Below are 13,152 nucleotides of genomic sequence, written 5' to 3'. Positions count from 1 at the left end.
CTTCCCTTCCCTTCCCTTCCCTTCCCTTCCCTTCCCTTCCCTTCCCTCCCCTTCCCTTCCCTTCCCTTCCCTTCCTCTTTCCTTTCCCCTTTCCTTTCCCCTTTCCTTTCCCCTTTCCTTTCCATTCCCTTCCTTTCCTTTCCTCCACCTCCCAGGTTCAAGTGATTCTCCTGCCTCAGCCTCCTGAGTAGCTGGGACTACAGGTGCATGCCACCATGCCCAACTAATTTTTGCACTTTTAGTAGAGACGGGATTTCACCATGTTTTCTAGGATAGTCTCGATCTCTTGCCCTCGTGATCCGCCCGCCTCAGCCTCCCAAAGTGTGGGATTACAGGCATGAGCCACTGCGCCTGGCCGCACAATTTCTGATTGTTCACTTCGTTGACTCTCTTTTTGAAGGTTAGATTTGAAGGGTTTGTCTTGATGGGAATGTTTTACCATCTTCTATTTCTACCCTGGTGTTCGTTTATCCCTTTTAAACTATTTTGAGGTTCCTGGTACTTGGGTACCTCAGTCTGGAGCTAGATCTTCTTTCAAGCCTGAGGCATCTTGTCCCTCCCTGATATTTGGCAGAAATCAGATTGAATCTTGAGATAAGCAGCTTTACACAGATCTGATCTGTGGTATGTTAAAAAATTTCCTCTATGTCTCCAGACTATAGTTACAATCTGTTTTGGGCTTCTTGTAGTTTTTTATTTTTTTTCTTTTGTTCATTTGTTTGTTTGTTTGTTTTTAAAATAGTACTTTAAGTTCTAGGGTACATGTGCACAATGTGCAGGTTTGTTACATATGTATACATGTGCCATGTTGGTGTGCTCTATCCGTTAACTCGTCATTTACAATAGGTATGTCTCCTAATGCTATCCCTCCCCACTTCCCCACCCCATGACAGGCACTGGTGTGTGATGTTCCCCGCCCTGTGTCCAAGTGTTCTCATTGTTCAATTCCCACCTATGAGTGAGAACATGCAGTGTTTGGTTTTCTGTCCTTGCGATAGTTTGCTCAGAATGATGGTTTCGAGCTTCATCCATGTCCCTACAAAGGACATGAACTCATCCTTTTTTATGGCTGCATAGTATTCCATGGTGTATATGTGCCACATTTTCTTAATCCAGTCCATCATTGATGGACATTTGGGTTGATTCCAAGTCTTTGCTATTGTCAATAGAGCGGCAATAAACATACATGTACATGTGTCTTTATAGCAGCATGATTTATAATTCTTTGCGTGTATGCCCAGTAATGGGATGGCTGGGTCAAATGGTATTTCCAGTTCTAGATCCTTGAGGAATCGCCACACTGTCTTCCACAATGATTGAACTAGTTTACAGTCCCACCGACAGTGTAAAAACGTTCCTATTTCTCCACACCCTCTCCAGCACCTGTTGTTTCCTGACTTTTTAATGATCGCCATTCTAACTGGTGTGAGATGGTATCTCACTGTGGTTTTGATTTGCATTTCTCTGATGGCCAGTGAACATTGCATGGTCATGGATAGGAAGAATCAATATCGTGAAAATGTCCATAATCCCCAAGGTAATTTATAGATTCAGTGCCATCCCCATCAAGCTACCAATGACTTTCTTCACAGAATTGGAAAAACTACCTTAAAGTTCATATGGAACCAAAAAAGAGCCTGTACTGCCAAGACAATCCTAAGCCAAAAGTACAAAGCGGGAGGCATCACCCTACCTGGCTTTTGGCTTTTTAAGAGTATGAGAGCCCTTCTGTAGTCCCCAGTTTCATTATCTGAGTTTGGATTCTTTCCACTGCTAAGCGTAACAATGCATTTCGTCCTAACTGTCGGTAGTTGAACATCTGCCATCTCTGTATATGTTGGGCACAAAGATAGAGTAACTTTTTAAAAAGGCTTGCTTTCCCACCCTCCCTCCTTCTGCCCTTCCTTCCTCCCCTCTGTCTTCCTCTCCTTCCTCCATCTAATTATCTACCTTTGTTGTCTATCTATCATTGTCTTTGTTTTTACAGATAAATAGGAATTTCTAGTGCTTTACCTAAAACTTGGTGTTTATGTTTGGAAATAATGAATGTATGGTATTTATGTTGGCATACTTTATTTAGATATATAGGTATATATTTAGTTCTTTGCAAAAGTAATTACAATTAATTTTATATTGTATCTTTAAGACATCTAATTTTAAAATCCTTTCACAATGAAAAAAGATGTAGAGAATGATCAGGAGGAAAAGATCAACTTTCAAGAACTTTAGGTACATTTCACTACAGTCAAGAGAACTGAACATGATCTGAGTCTCAAACTTTGGAAAACTATTTTGATGTCTTTGAAGTACTGTCCTTTCTTCTTGAAATGTATCTGTATGTGCACTTCAAACAGAGAAAACAGGGAAATAAGTAAATGTCTATAATTTGTTGTGATTAATATCAAAATAAATGAGTTCATTTTTGTTCATCTACTGTATTACTTTATTGTACAATAATGTAATAACTAAATGTTTTATACATATCTTCTAGTTTATTTGCTTCACATTCTTAACTTTTATACCAAGAGGCCATGACATTTTTAAGTTTCTGAAAAAAAATCTGTGACTGGTATAAAAGTTATTGTTTGTGTTAAAATTATTTTAACTAAGTGAAAAAATTAAAACAGTATTAGTTTTTCTCTGTCATTTTGTAGAATAGTTAAATATAACATGTTTTGTTACATTTAGTATTTATTATGTTTGATTATTGATATAAGCACTCTAATTTTAGGCCTTTGAAGACAATTTAATTGAAGCAAGGAAAGAAGTTGAAGTATCACAGAGTAAATATAATGCTCTATCATTACAGTTGAGTAATAAACAGACTGAACTTATCCAGAAGGATATGGATATTACCCTGGTCAGGCAAGTATATTCAATTTTTAACTTAACATTATAGAAATGTCATTAGTCATTCAGAATGATAGCATTTATACTTACTACTAACACCATAAAATAATAACTATGTTTTCTATGGTTATATATGTTTGTGCATTGAGAATCTGGAGTTATTTACACTAAATTGAAAAATTGCCTGGGAGAATGAGTGGGTATACAGGATTGGACGAGCATGGGCAAGGGGTACCCTAGTTTCAGTTTTTAACAAGGACATTGTAATGCTTTCATTCATTGTTTTCTTCTAACATTTCTAGCCATGTGTTACATGATACTCATATTGTTACAGTGAACAATAATAACTGAGACACAAATTTTGACTTTCAATTTTATTATGTTCTATATAGTTTCAGTTTGTAAAGCAGTCTTGCTATATCAACATAGTTGATTTTATAATACTTTTCATAAAGTTGGATTACTTGAAAAAGTAAGCACGATACACTTGTGTTTCTAAGTGTTTTTTAAAGATGTTAAAACTATTAATTTACTTTATAATTACCTTTTTCAGAAAATAGTATGAGAGAGAATAAATTAAGACAGAACTTTTCCTTGGTTCATAGATCAATATCTGTCTATCTGTCTACATGCATGAATGGACATGCATGCATATTTGTATGTATGTGTTTATTTATTTTGGTAGCACCAGAGCATGGGATCGAAGGTATGCTTCTAGAGGTATATAATAGACTTTGATTGTATAATTTCTTTTAATTTAAAACTAAGTGATATATAAATGATGGATACATCTCTGCCATTCTGGTACACATTGGGTGGAGTTCTTTGGTAAAACTTGTCTGGGAATTTTCCTTCATGATCGTGGGCATTGGTAAGGGGGTCAAGTTAGTGCTGTTTATCAGGTAGTTTTTATGGTTCCATTGGGTAAAATACAGTTTTGTAAATTTGTGCCATTGTGAATTTAGTTTGGATGAGAAACTGTTTACCATTATTGAAGCCAGCAAAATTAAAATGAATTAGAACATTAATAGATTCCTTATATCACATTTTAAAAACTTTTTCATCATAAGGGTGAGGAAAAGTATAAACTTCATAGATGACAGACTGGTTGACATATCAACTCATATTGTAATTATTTTTAAAACAATGGTGAAGTCAGAAAAGTAATTCTAAATAGGAATAGAATCTTAGATTTGGATGAAATTTAAAAATTTTTATTTATTCATATCCTCTTCCCAATAAGATGGCATACATAGCATCAAGTCTTTTCTTGAAACTTAGTTTAAAAGTTTCTCATGCTTTTCAATACTGCTGTTTTCGTTTTATATTGTTTAAATTTTTGAACATTGTTTTACATGTACTTAGTTGAAATTTGCCTTTTTATAATTCCCACCCATTTATTATAGTTTTATTATCTGGAGAATCTCAGAAACAATCTACTCCCTATTCTATAACATAGCTCAGTGGTCTTAGACAGTTCTCAGTGACAAAACTTTTTCACTAATTGATCAACTACTCCTATTTCTTACATAATCTCTTCATGTACATGTTTCACAGATGTTATCATATTTTGGATTACCTTTCTGACTGTTTTCCATATTGTCAATCTTCTTCTTAAAATATAACATGTAGAACTGCATAAAATATTTCAACAAAGACCTTTCCATTTTAGAGTATAATGGTGCTAGGCTATTAGAACAAATATGGTGTTCATTCTAGGATACAGTGCAGTGTTAAGGACATGGGATATAACAACTATGTTTTCTTCTACATTTTGCATGAGTTTGTATATTTAAATTTAGTGTATTGCAAGAGCTGGAAGTTATTATAAATAAAGCAAGAATATCCTCACATGCACTTTTTCTTATACAATAGTAAAAGAATAATAGCTAGTGGGCCATGTGTAATTGTAAGAGTTTGATTATAAGGACTCATAGAGGCGTATGGCCTATGTGAATTAATGCAGGAACAAAAAACCAAATACTTCATGTTCTCACTTATAAGTGGGAGCTAAACACTGAGCACCCATCGACATAAACATAGGAGCAGTAGACACTGTGGACTACTAGACGGTGAAGGGAGTGAGGGTGCATGGGTGGAAAATCTACCTGTTGGGTACTGTATTTACCACCTGGGTAACAGGATCCATACCCAAACATCAGCATCAGGCAATATAGCCAAGTAATAGTACCATAGATGTAACCCCTGTATCTAAAATAAAAGCTGAAATTTTGAAAAAAAGGACTCACAGAGGAGAAGAATAATAGCACAGAGTTGGTAGTTTGGAGCAGCGTACTTTGTCTTGAATCTTCATTATAAGTTAGTAGTTGAGATGTCTACAGTGTGTCTCCTGAGTTATCTTGTATGAGGATTACTGTTGGATATACTACATGTCTTATTTCTTTCATCATTATTTCATTGGGAGAGGGTGGTTATGATATACCAGTCCGAGTTTATTGAATCTTTATGTTGTAATCAAGACATGTAAAGCCATAATTGTGGAAAAAGTGGTCTAGGCACTTTCTTATTTGGATACACTTTTCCTCACTGATAAATGATAGAGCTACTGTTTCTGTATGGATTCCCTTCTTTGAAGTTCATAGTCATTTATATTTTATTGAATATTTGATTCATGTCACCCATTGTGCTAAAGGATATTTTTGTGAACTCTACCTCAAATGATTTTTGCCTAGGTTACAGTATAAAGAAGTATATATAGTCATTCCTTGGTATCTGTGGGGAATTGGTTTCAGGCCTCAATATGGATACCAAAATCTATAGATGCTCAAGCCCCTTATATAAAATGGCAGTATTTGCACATAACTTATGTGCATCCTCCTGTATACTTCAAATCTTTAGATTACTTATATTAATAATATCAAATACAATGTAAATCCTATGTAAATAGTTGTTATATTGTATTTTTTGTTTCTATTATTTTGTTGTTATATTTTTAAAATTATTGTTTTTGATATATTGTTGGCTGAATTTGTGGAAGCAGAGACCACAGATATGGAAGTCCAATTCTATGCATATATAATGATGTACTTGTCTGTAATCTATATAGAGCATATGAATATATTTACCTAGCTATGGCATAAAAAAGGATAACCGATTAAATTGCCTAACCAAAACTTTTGTCTGAATAGGTAATGGTTCTACAATTGAGGTGAGAATTTTTGTTAGAAATTGAGTCAAGACAGTGCAGTCATAATTTTGGTTCAGAAAATCTTCAGACAGAATCCTGAAATTGGATTAATACATCTGGATTGCTGGTTTTCTCAGATGCTTAGCAGAAGCAAGTGAGTTTTCTTTGGAGAATGATAAAATAATCTGGACTTAAATTATATCTAAAGTTTTACAAAGTAAGATCTAGCACATAGTCAGAAATAACAAGTATGTAGTAAGGAAAGAAGAATAAAAAGATACAAGACCTAGAAATGAAAGCAGAAATCCTAGTTATTTGCTAAAACATGATTAATTCACGTAGATAACCCAAAATAATTTATATATAGTTTAATAAGTTTATCATGCTTGGTGGATACATGGTCAGTATATAAAACTTAATTGCATTTTTATACCAGCAAAACATATTAGGAAATAAACTTAAGAAGAATTTACAATATTACTGGAGGTATGAAAAGCCTCCAGTAATAATGAAAAATGTGTGTTACCTCTATTCAGAGAATTCTACAAACATTGAGAAAAATAAAAGATCTAATATGTTCAGGGAAATAACAAAGTTCATGGTTTAGAAGACTCACTATGATAAAGATACCAGTTCTCTCTGAATAGATACTAGATTCAGAAAATACTGACCATGGATTATCAACAACAGGAAACCATTACCACCCTTAGCCAGAAGGGACAAGAATTAGTATCCTGTGACAGAAGCTGCCCAATAAGAGCAATAACCTTAGACAGAGGAACACAGGCACTGTCAAACTGTGGCTCAGCAGAGAGTGAGCTGGGTAAATAAATATCTGGACCTCTTTCTCCTTTACCCTGGAATCACCAGCTAGTGCCGTCAGCTGATGAAATTCAGTCAGAGTCAGAAAACAAGGAGCAGTATAATCTAGTCTTTAGAGAGATTGGTCTCTTAGGCTAAGCAGAGTAGAGATGATGAAGATTGGCCCATTATCAGTTACTACTCTTTTTCAGAGCTTTTCTGGCCATTATTCCCTGTTAATCTTTGCACATGAACTTTAGAGTAAACTTGCTTATTTTTTCTTTGGTATGTTATTAGCACATAAAATTTACAATAATCTAAGGAGAATTGACATCTTTATGATGTTCAGTCTTCTTGTCCCAGAGTGTGGTGTGTCATTTCATTTGTTTCAGTCTACCTCTGTGTCTTTCCTCATACAGGTTTTGAACATTTCTCATTAAATTTATTCCTAGCTCTTTCTTGTTTCTTGTTACTATTTTAAATATAATTTTTCCTTCCCATATAGTTTTCAAATGATTTTTCTTTTATTGCATACAGTTTTACTGTGCAGTTGTTTTTGTGGATAAAAATTAGTTGTTTTATTTTTACTATGAATTGTGCTATAGTTACTTTGGTACAAAATGATAAACATGAATTATATAAAAATAAATACATGCAGTACAGAAAAGTACGAGGAAGGTAAAAGAAAAAAAATTACACTAAAAATGCATCCCTAGAGAAATAACAGCCATAAAATTTTGTGACCATTGTTCTAGATTTTTCTCAGTCCCTATTTATAAATTGAAGATTGAGTAGACAGACATTTTTAAATAAAAGGAACTATATTGCACATGCTCTTTGGTAACTAATAATTTTAGTTTTTTATATAATAAAACAATAAGGCTCTCTGTGAACTTGAGGAGATTATTACATCTTAGATAATTAGTTTTTCTCTATAAGGAACACTATCTTTCTAAAACTAAGAACAAACTGATATGAAAAACCTTGGAGATTCATGATTTTTTTTTAAACTACATTTCATCTCTAGTTGATTTTGGCACTCTGCTCTATATACCCTGGAAATGAGCACATAAATTCAACCATTTTGACTCCCTCCAATTTGTATTTTAAGAATTATAGCATTTATCTCCTCTTGTATAACCACAGTGAACACAGATGTTTAGGCATAATTCTATATAGTACTTCAGTGTTCATCACTAAACTTTTTACTCTTGATTTGTTCATTCAATACTGTTTGTTTTGATTTATCTCATGGGCCCGTCTTTGCCAGGGCTTTCCCTATTGCTACTATATGCTTTCTGCCCCTGTTGGCATCCAATTTAGTCATGTGACTTATTTTGGCTAGTGAAATGAGAGTCTTTGCAAATGATTTAAAGGAGCCATTGTTTGATTTGCCTTTGCTTTTCACCTTTTTCCAGGAGAATAGCCTATTTCCACTACAGTCTGATGCTCCAGTTTGGGTCTTAGAATAGAGAAAAGCAAATGTAATGTGAACAAGCCATAGATCTTTGTTTTTGGAAGGTGTCAGTTTTTTTTTTTTAATTGCAGAATTATGTAGAGAAGCTGTTCAAAACCCTCTGTTAGTGTTTCCTATAAAACCTGGTCTTTAAAGGGATATTCCTAATTTAATCACATGGCCTACTCAACCCCTTAGACAGCATTACTGATATGGTTTGAATATTTGTCCCATCCAAAGTTAATGTTCAAATTTAATCCTCAGTGTGGCAGAATTCGGACATTGGGACTTTAAGAGGCCATTGGGTCATGAGGGCTCTGCCCTTATGAATGTATTAATCCATTCTCATGAATGAATTAATCCACTTAGGTATTAATGGGTTATTATGGGAATGCGACTGTTGGCCTTATAAGAGGAAGAGAGACCTGAGTTAGTATGCTCAGCCTCTTCGCCATATGATATCTGGCACTGCCTCAGGACTCTGTATAGAGTCCCCACGAGGAAGAAGGCCCTCAGCAGATGGAACCCTTCAACCTTGGACTTCTGTAAGAATAACTGTAAGAAAGAAATTCATTTTTCTTTGTAAATTATCCAGTTTTAGGGATTCTGTTGTAACTAACAAAAATGGACTGAAACAATCACTGGTAAATGAAAGATTGTTAGGTTTATATTTCAGCAGTATAATAATATTCTACAGAACTTAATATCCTTCATGAGATGGGAAGAAGTATTGTTGGTTCTCAGCATCTTCTCTTTCAGCTAACTGAGATTTTCCTTAATCCTCTTTGATCTGTATCTAGAGGAACTTCTCAAGTTTGAATGTAACAATTTTATGTTTCATAACTTTGATTTTGCTTGTAACTACTCTCATTATGGATTTAAAGCTGTGATGGCATTTTGTTTTCTTTGTATCAATTCTTTTTTATCTTTTTCATTTCATTCATTCAACAACTGTTTTCACAGAGCCTGAGTCAGGGATTACATGCAGATTACTTGGGAGATTCACTTCCAGTACAGAGTGGGCAAAAGAACAAGAATCTGAGGCAGGGAAGGATAAAAAGTAATTTGAGATAATGCATTGTTGTTCTGGCCATTGCTTCATGATAAACCATGAAGACATCAGGTCACTGACTTAGCCACTCAAGAACTGAGAAACCATGCCGTAGAGCAAGCCATCAGATGGAAGAAGATAATTTATCTCTCTGGTTTCCTTTTGTGTTTTGCCTTCTGGTTTGTTGCTCAAACTACCCCTGTATAGTAGCATTGTTTATCCCAGTCTGGAAACGGTAAACGGAGAAAAAGACTCTAGGTGTGCAGCTGGTTATCCTTCCGTGATGGAGTCATATGAACTGTATATATTTGGCAGGCTGATGTGTCTATTAGTAGGCTGAGGCAGAAAAATGGACTCAAAATTCTAGTAGCTAGCTGAGGTTGAATCTCAAAAGATGTATGTGTCCCATACAACAACAAATACTTAATAAGAGACAGGAACTGTCCTAGGTGCTCTGTTTATAGCAGTGAACAAGAAAGTTCCTGCCCTCACAGAGATATCCTTACATCTTGGCTTTCTATTGGTATTTCACAGGGGCATGGTGGCTTATTTTTTGTACTTCCTCACTTTTCTTCTAAGTTCTTATGTTACTCCTACTGAGAGGTATACTCTTCCTCTGAGTATGCACAATTACATTTCATTTTTCTTAATTTTATTCCCCCATCCCTTTAGATGTCCTGTTTTTCTTTTTTTTGAAAATTTAATTTTGTTTCAAGTTCCGGGATACATGTGCAGGTTTGTTACATAGTAAATATGTGCCATGGTGGTTTGCAGCACCTATCAATCTTATCACCTAGGTATTAAACCCCACATATGTTAGCTATTTATCCTGATGCTCTCCCTCCCCACACACACCACCCTCCCCACTGACAGGCCCCAGTGTGTATTGTTCCTCTATCTATACCCATGTGTTCTCATTGTTCAGCTCCCACTGCATGCAGTGTTTAGATTTGTGTTCCTGCCTTAGTTTGCTGGCGATATTGGCTTCCAGCTCCATCCATGTCCCTGCAAAGGATATGATCTCATTCCTTTTTATGGCTGCATCATATTCCATGTTGTATATGTACCACATTATCTCTATCCAGTCTATCTGTGATGGCATTTGGGTTGATTCGATGTCTTTGCTGTTGTGAATAGTACTGCAATGAACATAACACGTGTATGTATCTTTATAATAGAATGATTTATATTCTTTTGGGTATATACCCAGTAATGGGATTGCTGGGTCAGATGGTGTTTCTGGTTCTAGGTCTTTGAGAAATCACTGCACTGTCTTCCACAATGGTTGCCCTAATATACATTCCCACCAACAGTGTAAAAGCGTTCCTGTTTCTCCACAGCCTTGCTAGAATCTGTCGTTCCTTGACTTTTTTTTTTTTTTTTTGGAGATGGAGTCTAGCTCTGTCACCAGGCTGTAGTACAGTGGAGCAATCTCGGCTCACTGCAACTTATGCCTCCCCAGTTCAAGCAATTCTTCTGTTTCAGTCTCCTGAGTAGCTGGGACTACAGGTGTGTGCCACCATGCCCAGGTAGTTTTTGTATTTTTAGTAGAGATGGGGTTTCACCATGTTGGCCAGGATGGTCTCGATCTCTTGACTTTGTGATCCACCCACCTCAGCCTCCTGAAGTACTGGGATTACAGGAGTGAGACACCGTGCCTGGCTGACTTCTTAATAATATCCATTCTGACTGGTGTGTGATGGTATCTTATTGTGGTTTTGATTTGCATTTCTCTAATGATCAGTGATGTTGAGCTTTTTTTCATGTTTGTTGGCATCATAAATGTCTTCTTTTGAGAAGTGTCTGTTCATGTCCTTTGCAAACTTTTTAATAGAGTTGTTTGTTTTTTTCTGGTATTTTGTTTAAGTTCCTTGTAGATTCTGGATATTAGCCCTTTGTCAGATGGATGAATTGCAAAAATTTTCTCCCATTTTGTAGGTTGCCTGTTCACTTGATGCTAGTTTCTTTTGCTGTGCAGAAGCTCTTTAGTTTAGTTAGATAGCATTTGTCCATTTTTGCTTTTGTTACAATTGCTTTTGATGTTTTTGTCATGAAATCTTTGCCGGTGCCTATATCCTGAATGGTTGGATGAGATTTCCTTCTAGGATTTTTATACTTTTGGGTTTTACATTTAATGAGTCTTTAACCTATCTTGAATTAATTTTTGTGTAAGGCGTAAGGAAGGGGTCCAATTTCAGTTTTCTGCTTATGGCTAGCCAGCTTTCCGCTTATGGCTAGCCAGTTTTCCCGGCAGTGTTTATTAAATAGGGAATCCTTTTCCCATTGCTTGTTTTTGTCAGGTTTGTCAAAGATCAGATGGTTGTAGATTTGCGGTCTTATTTCTGAGATCTCTATTCTGTTCTATTGGTCCATGTGTCTATTTTTGTACCAGTACCATGTTGTTTCGGTTCCTGTTGCCTTGTAATATTGTTTGAAGTTGGGTAGTGTGATGCCGCTGACTTTGTTCTTTTTGCTTAGGATTGTCTTGGCTATGTGGGCTCTTTTTTGGTTCCATATGTATTTTAATGTAGTTTTTTCTAAACCTGTGAAGAATGTTAATGGTAGTTTAATGGGAATAGCATTGAATCTATAAATTACTTTGGGCAGTATGGCCATTTTCATGATATTGATTCTTTCTATCCATGACGGAATGTTTTTTCAATTGTTTTTGCCCTCTCTTATTTCCTTGAGCAGTGGTTTGTAGTTCTTCTTGAAGAGGTCCTTCACTCCTTCACTTCCCTTGTTAGCTGTATTCCTAGGCATTTTATTCTTTTCGTAGCATTTGTGAATGGGAGTTCATTCATGATTGGGCTTTCTGCTTGTCTATTGTTGGTGTTTGGGAATGGTTGCAATTTTTGCAATTCATTTTGTATCCTGAGACTTTGCTGAAGTTGCATATCAGTTTAGAAAGCTTTTGGGCTGTCCAATGGGGTTTTCTAGATATAGAATCATGTCATCTGCAAACAGAGACAGTTTGACTTCCTCTCTTCCCATTTGAATACCCTTTGTTTCTTCCTTTTGCCTGACAGCCATGGCCAGAACTTCCAATACTATATTCAATAGAAGTGGTGAGAGAGGGCATCCTTGTCTTGTGCCAGTTTTCAAGGGAAATGCTTCCAGCTTTTGCCCATTCAGTATGATATTGGCTGTGGGTTTGTCATAAATGGCTCTTATTATTTTGAGGTATGTTCAGTCAACACCTAGTTTATTGAGAGATTTTAACATGAAGGGATGTTGAATTTTATCGAAGGCCTTTTCTGTGTCTGTTGAGATAATCATGTGTTTTTTTGTCTTTAGTTCTGTTTATGTGATGAATTAGATTTATTGATTTGTGTATGTTGAACCAGCCTTGCATTCTGGGGATGAAGCTGACTTGATCGTAGTGGATAAGCTTTATGAATGTGCTGCTGTATTCAGTTTGCCAGTATTTTATTGAGGAGTTTGTTTGTTTGTTTGAGACAGAGTTTTGCTCTTGTTGCTCAGGCTGGAGTGCAATGGCACGACCTTGGTTCACTGCAACCTCCACCTCCCAGTTATTAAATTTCCCTCTTAACACTGCTGTAGCTGCATCCCAGAGACTCTGTGTGTTGTCTCTTTGTTCTCATTGGTTTCAAAGAACTTATTGATTTCTGCCTTAATTTCATTATTTACCTAGGAGTCATTCAGGAGCAGATTGTTCAATTTCCATGTAGTTTTGTGTTTTGAGTGGGTTTCTTTATCTTGAGTTATAATTTGATTGTGCTGTTTTCTGAGAGCCTGTTATGATTTCAGTTCTTTTGTATTTGCTGAGGAGTGTTTTACTTCCAAGTACGTGATCGATTTTTTTTTTTTTTTTTTTTTTTTTTT

At 35.7% G+C, this 13,152-nt stretch overlaps 1 protein-coding gene across 5 annotated transcripts in view; it reads left to right on the top strand.

Moving 5' to 3' along the window:
• The window catches only part of CNTLN (centlein), a 365,382-nt gene that overhangs the window by 127,574 nt on the left and 224,656 nt on the right, over positions 1-13,152 (top strand). For 3 of the 5 annotated variants that reach the window (XM_026453874.2, XM_023197174.3, XM_023197175.2), the window contains exon 6: positions 2,732-2,869. In XM_026453874.2, the coding sequence (XP_026309659.1) occupies positions 2,732-2,869 (138 nt within the window). The remainder of the gene's footprint in view (positions 1-2,731; positions 2,870-13,152) is intronic. The other 2 variants (XM_026453873.1, XM_023197173.3) reach the window with 1 other exon arrangement.

Source organism: Piliocolobus tephrosceles, chromosome 14 (genome assembly GCF_002776525.5).
Source record: "Piliocolobus tephrosceles isolate RC106 chromosome 14, ASM277652v3, whole genome shotgun sequence".
Lineage (NCBI taxonomy): Eukaryota > Metazoa > Chordata > Mammalia > Primates > Cercopithecidae > Piliocolobus > Piliocolobus tephrosceles.
The sequence above is the reverse complement of the archived record's forward strand: the minus strand, read 5'-3'. Positions and strand labels throughout refer to the sequence as shown.